The following is a 12888-nucleotide window of genomic DNA, read 5'->3' on the forward strand; positions in this document are numbered from 1 at the left end:
CACAAAAGGCACTGAGCTAAATGTGTAGTGAGAGTGAAATGCAACTGGCCACTTCTATATATTACTGATTCTAGCTTTTTTTGTGATTTGTTCCTTATAATCCCCAAATTGGGCAAGCCCTCAAATAATCCAGTTGATGGCTTCAATTAAATTAAATTCCAACAAAACAAGGTTTGATCAACAATAAGTTGAACTATGTCATCCTCTATTCTTATCAAGATTTGTGTCTAGACAGTCATTAAGTACTAGCTGAATGCCTCTCATTAATAGAAGAGGAGCTAATAAAAAAGGACAAAAATATATGGAAGGCCTAAAAAAAAGCGAAGTATCTCAACCCAGAAATTAAACTTCTACATGTTTATATGAGATAAGTGAATTAGTGTGAAACACTTGTTTAAGAGGTTCAGAATATTGCTTATAGTAAGGGAGGAATAAAGCCTAACTATCAAAAAAGGTATTTGCTGGGCCAGTCGAGTGGCGCAATGGTTAAAAACTGGCTTGGGACGCCAGAGGACCGCGGTTCGGATCCCACATATGAGGGCCAGTGACACTGCCCTCCACAGCTAAGATGCTGAACAACAGCTCAACCTGGAGCTGGGCTGCTGTGCGTCACCGGCGACGGCGTAGGCTGCAGCCCCTCTAGCAGTGGGTTGCCATGGGCTACTGTATGTAGCCAGCAGCCAGCGTTGAGTGGCCAGCAGCCGCAGTGAGCGGCCGTCCAGAAGCCGGCGACTGATGTGCCTCGCCTGGGAAGAGCGCAATGATGGTGCCAACTTGGGCCAGTGAAGCAACGTCCTCCACAACTAGACTGAAGAAAAAAAACGACAGCAACTTGTCTGTTCTCCTTCCCCCAATAAAAATCTTTAAAAAAAAAAAAAAGGTATTTGCTAACATGAATCATTTACATACAAAATACTAAAAGGCATTTGACTATAATATCTATATTATAGGACATTTGTCATTTATGACATGAAAAGAAGAGTATGAATGTATGTGTGTATATATAGCAGGATGCCATCTTTGAGTTTACATGCATATCATATGTTGTTCTGTGTTCACATATTTGTATATACTTTATATATTACAAAGCAAACAGTCCAAGTACAAATTGCACATTGAAATGTTTGCAGTGAACAGTAGTAAAGGATTTAGGAGTTTTTTGTTTACTGCTTTTTGCTTACCTGCATTTTCTAGTTTTACTACAAATGTGTAGGTAGCATATAAAATTAAAATAATTTCAATAAAGTAAATTTAACGTTTAGGTTCTAAAGAAGAAAAATAGAAGACACAGTCCCTATTCTAGAACCAGCAATCTTCCTGGGTAGTCTATACTTAATAGGATAGAAAACAAAGGCAAATCCACAATTAAGAAGTAGGGATACTAAGTAGGAAGTAGGCATATGCCATACCTGACTGCTGGGCCAGAGAGCAGGCCTCACTGATCCTCTTGCCCGTGAGGTAGCTGAAGACAGCCTCCACAGGGTTGTCTTTACGGGTTAAGGAGACTTCCTCCTCAATTTGAGGTGCGGCAGTATGGGATAGCCAGCGAGAGAAAGCTCTTCTTCGCTCCAGAATCTGAATATATTCACTAGGTTCATCTAGCTGGCTATCAAGCTCCTTCAGGTGGCCCCATAGAGCTTCACATAATGTCCATGTTAGGCTCCAGTGCTTCACAACTAAGGAAGAGACAGGAAAACAATGTTATGACACTAAGTCCTATAATAACTACATAGAATACATAGATTAGTATACATACGCATAAGAATACATAAATTAATAAACAACCCAACCAACCACTCAGGTCGATTACCCCTGAATCTGTCTCCACCTAACTCAGTTGTGTCATACAAGCTGCAGAGATGTGTGATGTAAATGCTTGCTCCCTCCACATTCCTGTAGTACTTATAAGGTGTGATCAAAAAATACGCTGAATGTTTAAATTAAAAAAAAATTATTACAGTAAAAGACACAATGCCATATTAATCACCTTCACAATACTCCCCCTCACTTCGAACACTCTTATCCCATCGTTCTTGCCACTTTCTGAAGCAGTTCTGGAAGTCCTCTTTTGTGAGTATCTTTAGATGTGCTGTCATGGCTGCCTTGATATCCTGAATTGATTCAAAACATTTACCTTTCATGGTCATTTTGACTTTGGGGAAGAGCCAGAAGTTGCACGGTGCCAGATCATGGTCACTGCAGCATCACCATAAACTAATTTTATCATTTCGTGTGTTTCTTTAGTACTTTTTTGCAGTTTAAAACAAAATTTCATGCATTGTTTGTGATCCATGATTTATGGCACACTTTAAAACACACCTTCTTTCAACCATAGCTCACACCCAGCTGACTGCACCAAACAAGTTGAAACTTGTCACACACAGTTACTAAGTGTTACTAAGGTTCGACACGGCGCTTCCCGTATTAAAGATCCCTGCCTTTTTATTGGATGGCACTCAGCACCAGCATTCACCGTATTTTTTGATCACACCTCATACATAACAAATGTAACTCAATGCTCCTTTAAACTGTTTCCTATAGCCTAATTATGGTTAATATAACTCAAATGGTAGAGAAAAGTCCTCTAAATTGATCAAATTCTGTTTACAAAATGCTGTAAAGAATATAAAGTGCTCTAAAAATTTGTGAGGGATTATTCTCTCCTGCTATAGATATAGGCACAGCCTAACATTTAGTGAGTCTAAATGACTGCTGAAAGCACTTAAAAGTAAACCAACTTTAACATATACAATGTGACTATATAATAGTTACTATCTTCATTTTACAAATGAGGAACTGAGGTATAGAGTGTTAAGTAACTTGCTCAAAGTTACAGGCAATATGTAGCACAGCCAGGATTCAAACCCAAGTAATCTGAGTCCAACTCTATACTCTTAACCACTATGTATACTGCTCTTCAAGAAGGAAAACAAAAAGGAAGAACTGTTTACTACTTTAAGCCACTTACAAGTACACATTGGCAAGATGACTCACATGTTTGAAAAGACAATTGAAGCAAACACAAAGAACTGAACAGTGTAGTATGGAACATTCTAAAATAGTCTCCATATTTCAATAAAAGTGATATGAAATGGTGTGAAACACATAATTATGATTTTTCTAATATTTGAAATATTAAGTTCCTAAATTAGAAAAGCCCTTTATCAAAGTATTGGTTCAGAGAAACATGGTCACCATAGTTATAGAGAAGTAATAGCAAGGGAGGTCAGGAAGGGAAGTTATCAACACCAAAGTTGTTGGGAAGGCCAAGTAGGATTTCAGCTGGACATGGAAGAATGGATAAAATTTAGAAAAGAAAGAAGGGATCACTCTCTCCCTATGTTCTCTGTGGGAGGGCAGGGGGAGGGAAGAATGCAATTTCATAAATACAAGCGATTTGACTGGCTACAGTTCCTTTGAACAAGGACTTGTATGTTAAAGGCCATAATAGTAATTGTAAGCAATATAATTTCTTCTTGCTTGGGATTCTGCTCATCTCAACTCAACTACAGACAAGTACAAGCTCAGGAATATGGAAATCTGTTATCCTATAACATATGCTCTTATTTCTATTCCTGGGACATCAAAGGTTAGAAGCATAGTCTATACTCACTTTGTGCTTCCAATAAATCTCCTGATACTTCCTTAACCCAATCTGCATAATCATGAATGACAGCAACTCCTGGATTGGGAACAATGAGAGGACACAGCTCATCCACGTGGACAGTGCTGTGTTTTAATTTGAGCTCCAGAGGTATCTGATATAATTGCAGGTCTTCATCCAACTTCTTTTGTCTCAAACTGAGTTTTTCCAAATGAACTTTGAATGGGGACTCAGTTAGGCTACAAGGGCAAATGACAACATAGAAAATAAAGATAAGACAGATGCCAGACTTTTCCTACCACCAAAACTTTGTTTCTTTTTATGATTACAAATAGAATGCAAACATTTCACTGTAATTTAAAAGAAATTTTGTTTCCTAATGTCAAATTATAATGAACCTATTTCCTAGATACTGAGGAAACAAATTATCTTGCCCGTGCATTCAGAATCCAATAGCTTCTTAGGTCAGGTTATAACAAACATGGGAATCAGTACAGCTGGAACTGGACTTGGAAATGGCTTCAGCATGCATCTAAATACTATGAAGTCCAAGGACGATAAACTTGTGGGATATCGATTTCTTAAATTATACTTAGTGAGGTATCAAAAGTCACGCGGTTAAGCTTATAGATACTGAAGAACTGATTCAAAATTAAGATAAGCATATAGTCAATCTGGCCTTGAATCAATTTTTAAGATTGCTATTAACAACCTCCAAAACATCATGACATCATGCATGGTTTTAGCTTTAGAATTAACATTCCTAATTGTGAGGTTCAAGAGATGCTATTGTTTATTTCTTCAAAGTCAACTTTAAAAACTAATTATAGGTGATCATAGCCACTTAATCTGTAGTAAAGATAGAACTATTTGCTATAATTATAAAAAGGAAATAGGAAAATGTTACATATTTTGCAAAAAAACAACTGTATACATAGTATTTAATAACTACTGGAAAACTATACATATAATCAATCAACCTACCTACCCAGTATATATATAAACTATAAGCACACATATATATTGGGTTGTTGGAAAAGTGATGATGCATTTTTGCAACGAAAAACAGAAAAATACGTCATGACTTTTCCGACAACCCAATATGTGCTGATGGCGGGGATTGTGTAGAAATATGTAACACCCATAGTTATCAGATATCGCCTTATTTCCAAATACTTATGCATGGATTATCCACAGTTCATACATTCATCTTCTCAGGTTAAGATACAGGAAATGTGCTTAGTTGAGAATATACCTTATATTTGAAGAAATCACAAATATCTAAGTGAGAAAATTTTAAAAAATGACTAGTAAAAAGGATGAGAACCCAAGGAATGCTGCAGCATTAGCTTGGGGTCTTGTTACTTTTCCAACTAAAGTTTAATGACAAGGTAAGTATTATATGCTCTTCATACCTTGATAATACAAATGCAGTTATATTACTGATCATTTTAGTTTTTAATTATAAAAATACCTTCTGCTATGTAAAATTGTGCCAAGAGTATATCTAGAAAGATCTGATGATCGAAAGTTTATTTCTCACCTACCATGTTGCCTTTCTCAAAAAGCATAAGGAAATGTGACTCACGATTTAACAGCTACTGGATTAGGCAGGAATCCATATTCCACAGAATCAGTAATCTGATGATTTTCCAGTTCATGAGAGGCACTCAGCTGTTCTCCACTATTAGCAAGAATCCAGTTGGGGCCCCAACCAACCCGAAATGAGCGTCCCATAAATAGGGCCATGTCCATCAAGAGTTTCCCCTTGCCATAGGTGATAGACTTTTCAAGAGGGACTAGGCCTGGTTGTCTGCGTGTACCCACAGTTTTCAACTGAACCTCAGGGGCTGGGCTGGGCACTGTAAACACAGAGGTAAGGGGTGGAGGGACAGGCCAAGAGGATGTGGATGGGATATTCATCAAAGATGATGCTCTGGGAGTGCGACATTCTTGCACAGAGGCACTTGGTGAAAAAAAAGCTCCACTTGTAAATTTTGATTGTAGTAACCCACCAACTAAAATAAGGGGGGAAAAAGGCTATTAGAAAATATAGTCTATTGTTTTTTAAACAACAATCAGTGAGGCTGAAATTAGAACTTTACCAAACTAATTAAATCAGGTATAGAAGAACAGAAGCAGGTTAAGTCAGATACTGCAGAAATTACTCATTCAACCAGACATCAAGGCAGGAATTATGATGATGATGTCAACAATAACAACATTAATAATAAACATAGCTACTACTATTTAAGTCTGACATTAATGCTCATGCCCTTATCAGAATGCCAAATGTAACTTTCTTAGTCAATATAAATAACTTAATAAAATCAAATTCAAATTCCTACCACTTTAATGTTCAATGCTGGACTTAGGAAACAAAAACCCACTGAGACATCTTGTGCCTTTCAGAAAAACTGTTGTTACTACTGCCTGTTTTCCAATTTTACACGGTTCCTATCTAGAACAAGGAGTTAGTTAGTTATTCAGGCATGAGATTTTCATGTAGTTTATGGAAAAGACTGTTATGAATGTTTAACTGATGCTTTATTAGTTAAAGCATTAAAAGAAGGAAAGTTAATACCTTAGGGCACTGAAAAGAAATGAAAAATAAACGTTTAGTTTTTTAGGCAACATAAATCTCTTCCTGGTAGTTCCTTTGTTTTTCAAAATGCTTTTGAAATTACATCTGCTTAAATCCTTTGTCCTCTACCTCCAAACCCACCCACATAGCTAAAAGCCTTGCTAGAAAAGGGAAAGCTTTCAAATGAAACTTGTAATCACTTCCCTGGGAACTTGGGAAGGTTTAGAGAAAGTAGAAATCTGACAAGTGTTTTGCATTATGAGAAGCAAAATTTGCCCCTAGAAGGCAATAAGGAGAGTGTTAGGACTGCAAAAAAGAGTACAATGCAGGACAATTTGCTGTTTCCTCTAAGGTATGATAAAAATTAGGAAATCTGAGATTACTATCTAATCCACATTCATAAGCAAATAAAAACATGACCCTAAACGAATGCTTTTTTCTCCATACAACTTTTGCATCTGTACAAATAAAGCAAGTCATGGTTTTTTTAAAAACTGGCCCCACTTAACAGATATTTATACAAGTATGTTTCTTCTTGGATCCTTATGTCATATACCTTTAGGGGCTATTTGCTAGAGGAGTCTGCAACTTAGAAGACATATGAAAAGCAAGACTTTACACCTTTCTTATAAAATAGCATCTTTTACAGTACCTAATGAACGGGATTTTGATGAGTGGGCTGCTGAAATGGGGAGTCTGGGAGAACAGATTTCTTGAGAAGTATCTACTTTAGAAGGAAGGCGACTGAAGCGTTGATCCAGAACCATATCTACATCTTCTTCATCAGCAAGCAATGATGCTTTCATGATCTAAAAAGGCAATATCTATAGAATGAATGTGCACCCCCAAAGCCAAAGGCCATAAAAGAAAAAATGCAGTTTATAACAACCGATAAATCACTCTGCTTCAAGACAGGTACAGTTGTATAAATGACTTAATTTACACTTGTATGTGCCTGAAGGGTAGAAGTTACATAAAACTCCTCTTCTTTGTACTACAGTCTCACAAGAGTTTGGCACACAGCAATCACTCACATGTTTGCTAAATGAATAATTTCAAAGTCAAACAAGCCAAAGGTTAAATTAGTAATATGCCAAAAGGCATGGGCGGGGGAAGTTGACACAGAGCTTAAAAAGAAACCTACATAATAAAAAATAATTTAATAAAAAAAAAAAGAAAGAAACCTGCATCTACTAGGTTTTGGTTTTTTTTGCTCACTTTTAACTTTTGTGGAGCACTTTCAAGAGCCTCAAAATCAATCTATGAAGTAAACACATAATATTTTATAGAAAAAAATCAGTGCTCACAGATATTAAGTGACTTGCCTAAAGTCACATAGAAATAGTTACAAAACTGGGGTTAGAATCCAGGTCTTCTGAACCTCAACATAGCCTTCCCTTCCCAAATGGGAAAATAAGGCCCAAACATGGGTTGTACTCCTGTACTTATTCCAGTGAGTGCTCTTAAATGGAGGAAGAGGCCCAATGTTATGCAAGGGAAATAAGGATTAGTTTGGCTTCCTGTTGTAGTAGGTGGGGGCGGATTAGGACTTCACCTGTAAGACATGTGGATTAATTCCCAATGAAGATGCAATGTGTGTTGAAGCAGACACAGGTTCCTGATCCTCAGGCACGCTCTCTTCTAACATGGAATCCAAAATTGGCTCCTGGGTGATATCTACCATGTCACTGTCCAGTTCCACAACCCTCCCTAACTGCTCCACCTCTGGGCTCTGGCTCTGTAGATAGCAGAAAGATCAGGGAAGCAGCGTTAAATTACACCAAATAAACATAGAGCTTCTAGACATATTTAGTTTATTCAGAATATGATATAAAAATATTAGATTCTGCCCATTCTACACAACGTGAGGTGGCATATTTGCTAAACAGGATTTAACAAGTTACAAAAAAATCGCCCCCTGTAAGTACTTGGGATATAAATGAAGATTCACAGACTCACACTTTTGTAATATTTTGGTCTGGTGTCTGGAACCTAAGCCAAAACCCATAATGAAAAAATGGTGGTCTTCGGACAAAGACTATGCCTTACCTGATTTAGCTAGCAACTAAAATTTTCCAGTTTACAGAGGGTCACCCTGCCCTTATACTGCCTTGTAGCCAGAAGCCATTGGGAAAAGAGAATAAAAGGTACAAATATCGAAGTCTCCAGTAACTTTGCACTGTTTTTAAAGAAAACATTTAGAAATAACTTTCTAGTTAACACAGTTTGAGCCTGGAATTTATCTTTTGAGTGGCTGAATCCTAAGGTCAGCCAGGCTCTACCTGTGCAGTACCATGTAAGGTACAAGGACTATCTACTCTAATTTCCCAAAATGAAAAACAAACTAATATTTTCAGGAACAAGTTTAATCTGGGAGTAATTCCTTTATGTTTAAAAATGTCAAAGTTATATTTACATTTATCAAGCAGTTTTAAAGATATAGGTAAGCACTTAATACAGCTGAAGCACACTGAAATAATTGGTTCACTACAAATTACCACTTAAGATGTGAACAATCCCCAAGGACTGCTCTAACAAAACTGAAAGTTAGATAATGGTCAAAAGGCAAAGATGATACTATTTCTTAACAATAGGGGAAGCTGCAGGCAGGTCTGACTACTTTTATGCTTTAAAATTCTGGGCAAAAAAATGCAGCCTTGGTGATGATGCTCCCATTATAAGGATTATGGGAACACTCTCACTCCAATGGCTCCCTAATATGTTGATTTTTAACCAATGCACTTTTAGGAAAAGTGGTGAAACTTCCCATCTTCTGCCAATCTACCAGTTACGATGCTCTCCTCTGTTGGGCTCTCATAACACCCTATTTTCTTGCATATACAGAGGGTGCCAAAAGAATGTATACACATTTTAAGAAAGGAAAAAACTGTATTAACTGTTAATACTCAATATAAACCGATAACAAAAGTTGAACACAAGTCATGTTTGACTTCTGCAATTATAAGAGGTGCTCAAAGTGGTTACCATCAGTGTCCAGACACTTCTGATTATGGCAAACTACTGCTTGAGCATAGATAACATCTCTTAAAATGTGTATACATCTTTTTGGCATTCGGTATATATTTGTCCCACCAGATTGTTAAGGCTTGAAAACAGAAATCATGGCCTACTGTTTTCTGTATCTACCACCAAGAACATTGTTAAATTCAACATTCACTGAGCACTTTCTTTATTATTTCTATTGCCTAATGCACCGCCTTGTACACAGAAAAAGCAATTAACTATAAAAGGACAGGAAGGCAAGAATGGGTGGGAGGAAAGAAGGGGGAAGATGGTTCCAACTTATTACACTACTCAACAAATGAGTACTAACAGCAAGAGACGTTCACTTAGAACGCTTTTAGGTAAAATGGGAAGATATCATCAAATAATTAGATTAGGGACCTAGGGGACCCAGCATATCTTTAAGAAGAATGCTAAGGATCAAGGTTTTATTTGCTTCATCCTCAAACACAGATTTCAAAGCTACAAGATATCATAAGTGGACAAGGAGGAAGTGAATTATTATGAAACTGTGAGGACCTGATAAGCTCTTAGACCCCCCCCATATGCACATTTTGTAAAAGTATATCTAAGTAATTGCGATAAACGCTCACTGTGTACTTATTTTCAGAGAAATCTAGGGAGATTGGGTGCTTCTTCAAAGCCAGTCCTGGAAAGAAAAGTACACTAAATAGAAAAATGATGGCTCAGAAGGAACTGAAGAGAAAGAAAAAATAAATAGAAAGCCCCTGGGAGGGTCTATGGAAAAGAAAGGCATGTACTGGGAGAAGCCAAGGGTATTATTTTAACTTGCCCTTTCCTACACTGTAATAGGATATCTTATTTATGTTTAAATACCAGCAGACTATATTACAAATGCTAAGTACACAGATAATATCTGTAAAATGGCTATTCAGATATATGTAAGGGGGGGGTTTCATGGCTGAAGCCTTTAATGACTGAGAAACCTCTACTCTCCAACTCAGTAGAATTGTCCTTATACAAAGCTGCCAATACTCTAAACATAAAGCATCTCCTACTCCAGTAGGTAAAATGTTTCAAGTAAGTACAGTATACCAAGACACCCTTATTCAACAAAGGGTAAGTGACCAGTCTACAGTAAAACAGGTGTGAAAATAATTCATTCTGCCCTCTCATCCAAATAGTTTAATCCAGTATAACTACTACTGTTGCCTGCCTCCAAAACAACTTGCTTTCCTAACTGCAAAAAATGTTTTATATTCATTTTGCTGTAAAATCAGTCGTCAACAATATTGCATTCTTAAGAGAAATTCCACGTCAGGGTTTCAAGGGCACACACCAAAGTTAAATGTAGTTTCTACACATACAATCAGAGATATTACTGTAGGAAGCATAGGATTCAGTAACACTGTCTGAAAAAAACAGGCTTGGGGCTACAGAATTATTTTATATATATGCAATATCTAAAAATTAAATTAAAATATAAAATTAAAAATATATGTTGGCTAATTGGATAAAATTATATAGCTGCCATTTTATTTTTCATAAAAGTATACACAAATGAAATGAAATTTTCTTCTAAATCGTAACCTGTTTTCCTTTAAAATAATTTTAAGCTTATTTGAATGTACTCACGAAGTGAACAATGCTAAGTTTCTGAGCAAGTCAACTAGTCTGTCTTGATGGTATTGAAAACAAGTTACAGGGCTGGCCGAGTGGCTCAGTTGGTTAAGAGTTAGCTTAAGAGCCCAAGCTCTGAGCAACAGGGCTGCCGGTTCGATTCCCAAATAGGCCAGTGACACTGCGCCCAAGCTGAGCTGTCACTGGGCTGCCAACAGGTGGCAGGATGGCTCAGCTGGTGAGAGCACGTGCTCCTAACAAGACTGCCTGTTCGATGGTGAACATGCACTGCTTGCCTGCAACTAAGACTGAACTCGGCACCTTAAGCTGAGCTGCTAGCCGGATGGCTCAGTGGAAAGTGCAGTGCATGTGCTCTTAACAAGGCTGCTGGTTCGACTCTCTCATGGGATGGTGGCTACACCCACCCACAACTAAGATTGTAACACAGCACCTTGAGCTTAGAAGCCACAACCTGCCAACATGTGCAACCAGTGCAACCAGATGGCAACTGGTGCCTTCCACAACTAAGATTGAAGAACAACAAACTTGGCTGGTCCCCCTCCCCAATTTCCCAATTTATAAAAAAAAAAAAAAAACAAGAGAAAAAAAAAGTTACATTTCAGTATAAGGCTGAGGTTAAAAAAAAAAATTACATGTCTGTCTGCCAGATGCCAAAGACCTGAGATTTTCCAACAAACAGTTCTGAAACCTGGCTGCATATCTCAATCACCTGGGGAAAAGCACTTAAAATGTAAATATGCCTCATCAAAGCTCACCAAGATATTGATGCAATCTATCAGCTGAAAACTGGACTTTAGATCAGCATTTTGGAACTAATGTTCTAACTACCAAACAAAACGTTTTTTCAACTGCACTAATTCATCTGTGTGAAGGTGTTTCTGCCAAAATTTTCTCTAAGTTAAAAGGCATAAGAGAAGATTACATGAAATTTTAGTTACCTTGATATTTTGTGGTTGCTTAGATTTTCTTGCTTTTTTAGGAGGAAAGTAAGGCTTAAGAATAAACTGTAAAGAGGTGACTGAGGATATGTATAAAAGGCAGTGGAATAAATGTGACCTTTAAACAAAATTATAAATCTTCCCAGAGCCTGAGATTTTTGTACAGGAAAAAAAAAAAAAAAAGCTACAGCAGACTGAGAGAACACCATATCATGAAAATCAATCTCTCCAAGGGGGCCAAGTGACAGTGTGGAGACAGCACTCTTGACACTGGGATGAGAAGATGGATCTGTCTATTCCAGTTCATTCAGATGGTTCAAGTATTCTCATGCCAAATAAAATATAGATCTTTGGTACTAATAACTAAAAACTATGTAACCACCGGGCAATATGAAGGAAGAGTTCTTTAGAATCCCACATTATTGTTTTAACACATTAGCCTGAATATCTAAGCAACTCTACCCATTTCTCCCATTTCTGCTTTCCCCATCCAAAAGGTCAAAAACCACCCACTTCCTCAATCAAAGGAGATGTCTGAAAAAAGACCCCTGTTCACTATAGTATTCTTTTTACCCATTTTGATCCTTATCACCTCTTTCCCCTAGAACCTTGTTCTGAAATATTTTGGTGCTCAGTTTTTCAGAGCTCTCACCTACTCAAGTGTCATCACAGGAATTTATAGTTATCTGTTACTATTTGTACTCTGAAAATTAAAGAGCCTAAAAACCACTGATTATCGAAATTACATAAATTTGCTCTGTCCATAGATGAAGTTTATTTTCCCCCAGCTGTATCTTTAGGATCCTCCATATACTTTTATTGGCAGAAAATAAACCTATCTGACTTTTATCCTAAGAAATACCTATAAGATCAAAAAAACACTTTGGAGGGCTGGCCGAGTGGCGCACTGGTTAAAAGCTGGCTTGGGACGCCAGCTCTGAGCAGCAGGGCCCTGTTTCGGACCCCACATGAGGGCCAGTGATGCTGTGCCCTCTACAGCTAAGATGGTGAAAAATAGCCCGGCCTGGAGCTGGGCTGCCGTGAGTCTCTGGTGACGGCAGAGGCTGCAGTGAGGCTGCAGTGGGCTGCCGTAAAGCTACCGTGAGTTGCTGGCAGCCGGCGTGAGCTGCCAAGAG

The 12888-nt window shown here is 37.7% G+C and overlaps 1 protein-coding gene across 4 annotated transcripts in view; it reads right to left on the reverse strand.

The window, feature by feature from the left end:
* Positions 1–12888, reverse strand: part of NUP98 (nucleoporin 98 and 96 precursor) — a 104063-nt gene that overhangs the window by 16247 nt on the left and 74928 nt on the right. For all 4 annotated transcript variants that reach the window (XM_019625617.1, XM_019625616.1, XM_019625618.1 and 1 more), the window contains 5 exons: positions 7744–7926; positions 6841–6997; positions 5193–5622; positions 3614–3843; positions 1410–1676 (listed from right to left, as the gene is read on the reverse strand). In XM_019625617.1, coding sequence (XP_019481162.1) covers positions 1410–1676; positions 3614–3843; positions 5193–5622; positions 6841–6997; positions 7744–7926 — 1267 coding nt within the window. The remainder of the gene's footprint in view (positions 1–1409; positions 1677–3613; positions 3844–5192; positions 5623–6840; positions 6998–7743; positions 7927–12888) is intronic.

Source organism: Hipposideros armiger, unplaced genomic scaffold (assembly GCF_001890085.2).
Source record: "Hipposideros armiger isolate ML-2016 unplaced genomic scaffold, ASM189008v1 scaffold_635, whole genome shotgun sequence".
In the NCBI taxonomy this organism is placed as follows: Eukaryota; Metazoa; Chordata; class Mammalia; order Chiroptera; family Hipposideridae; genus Hipposideros; species Hipposideros armiger.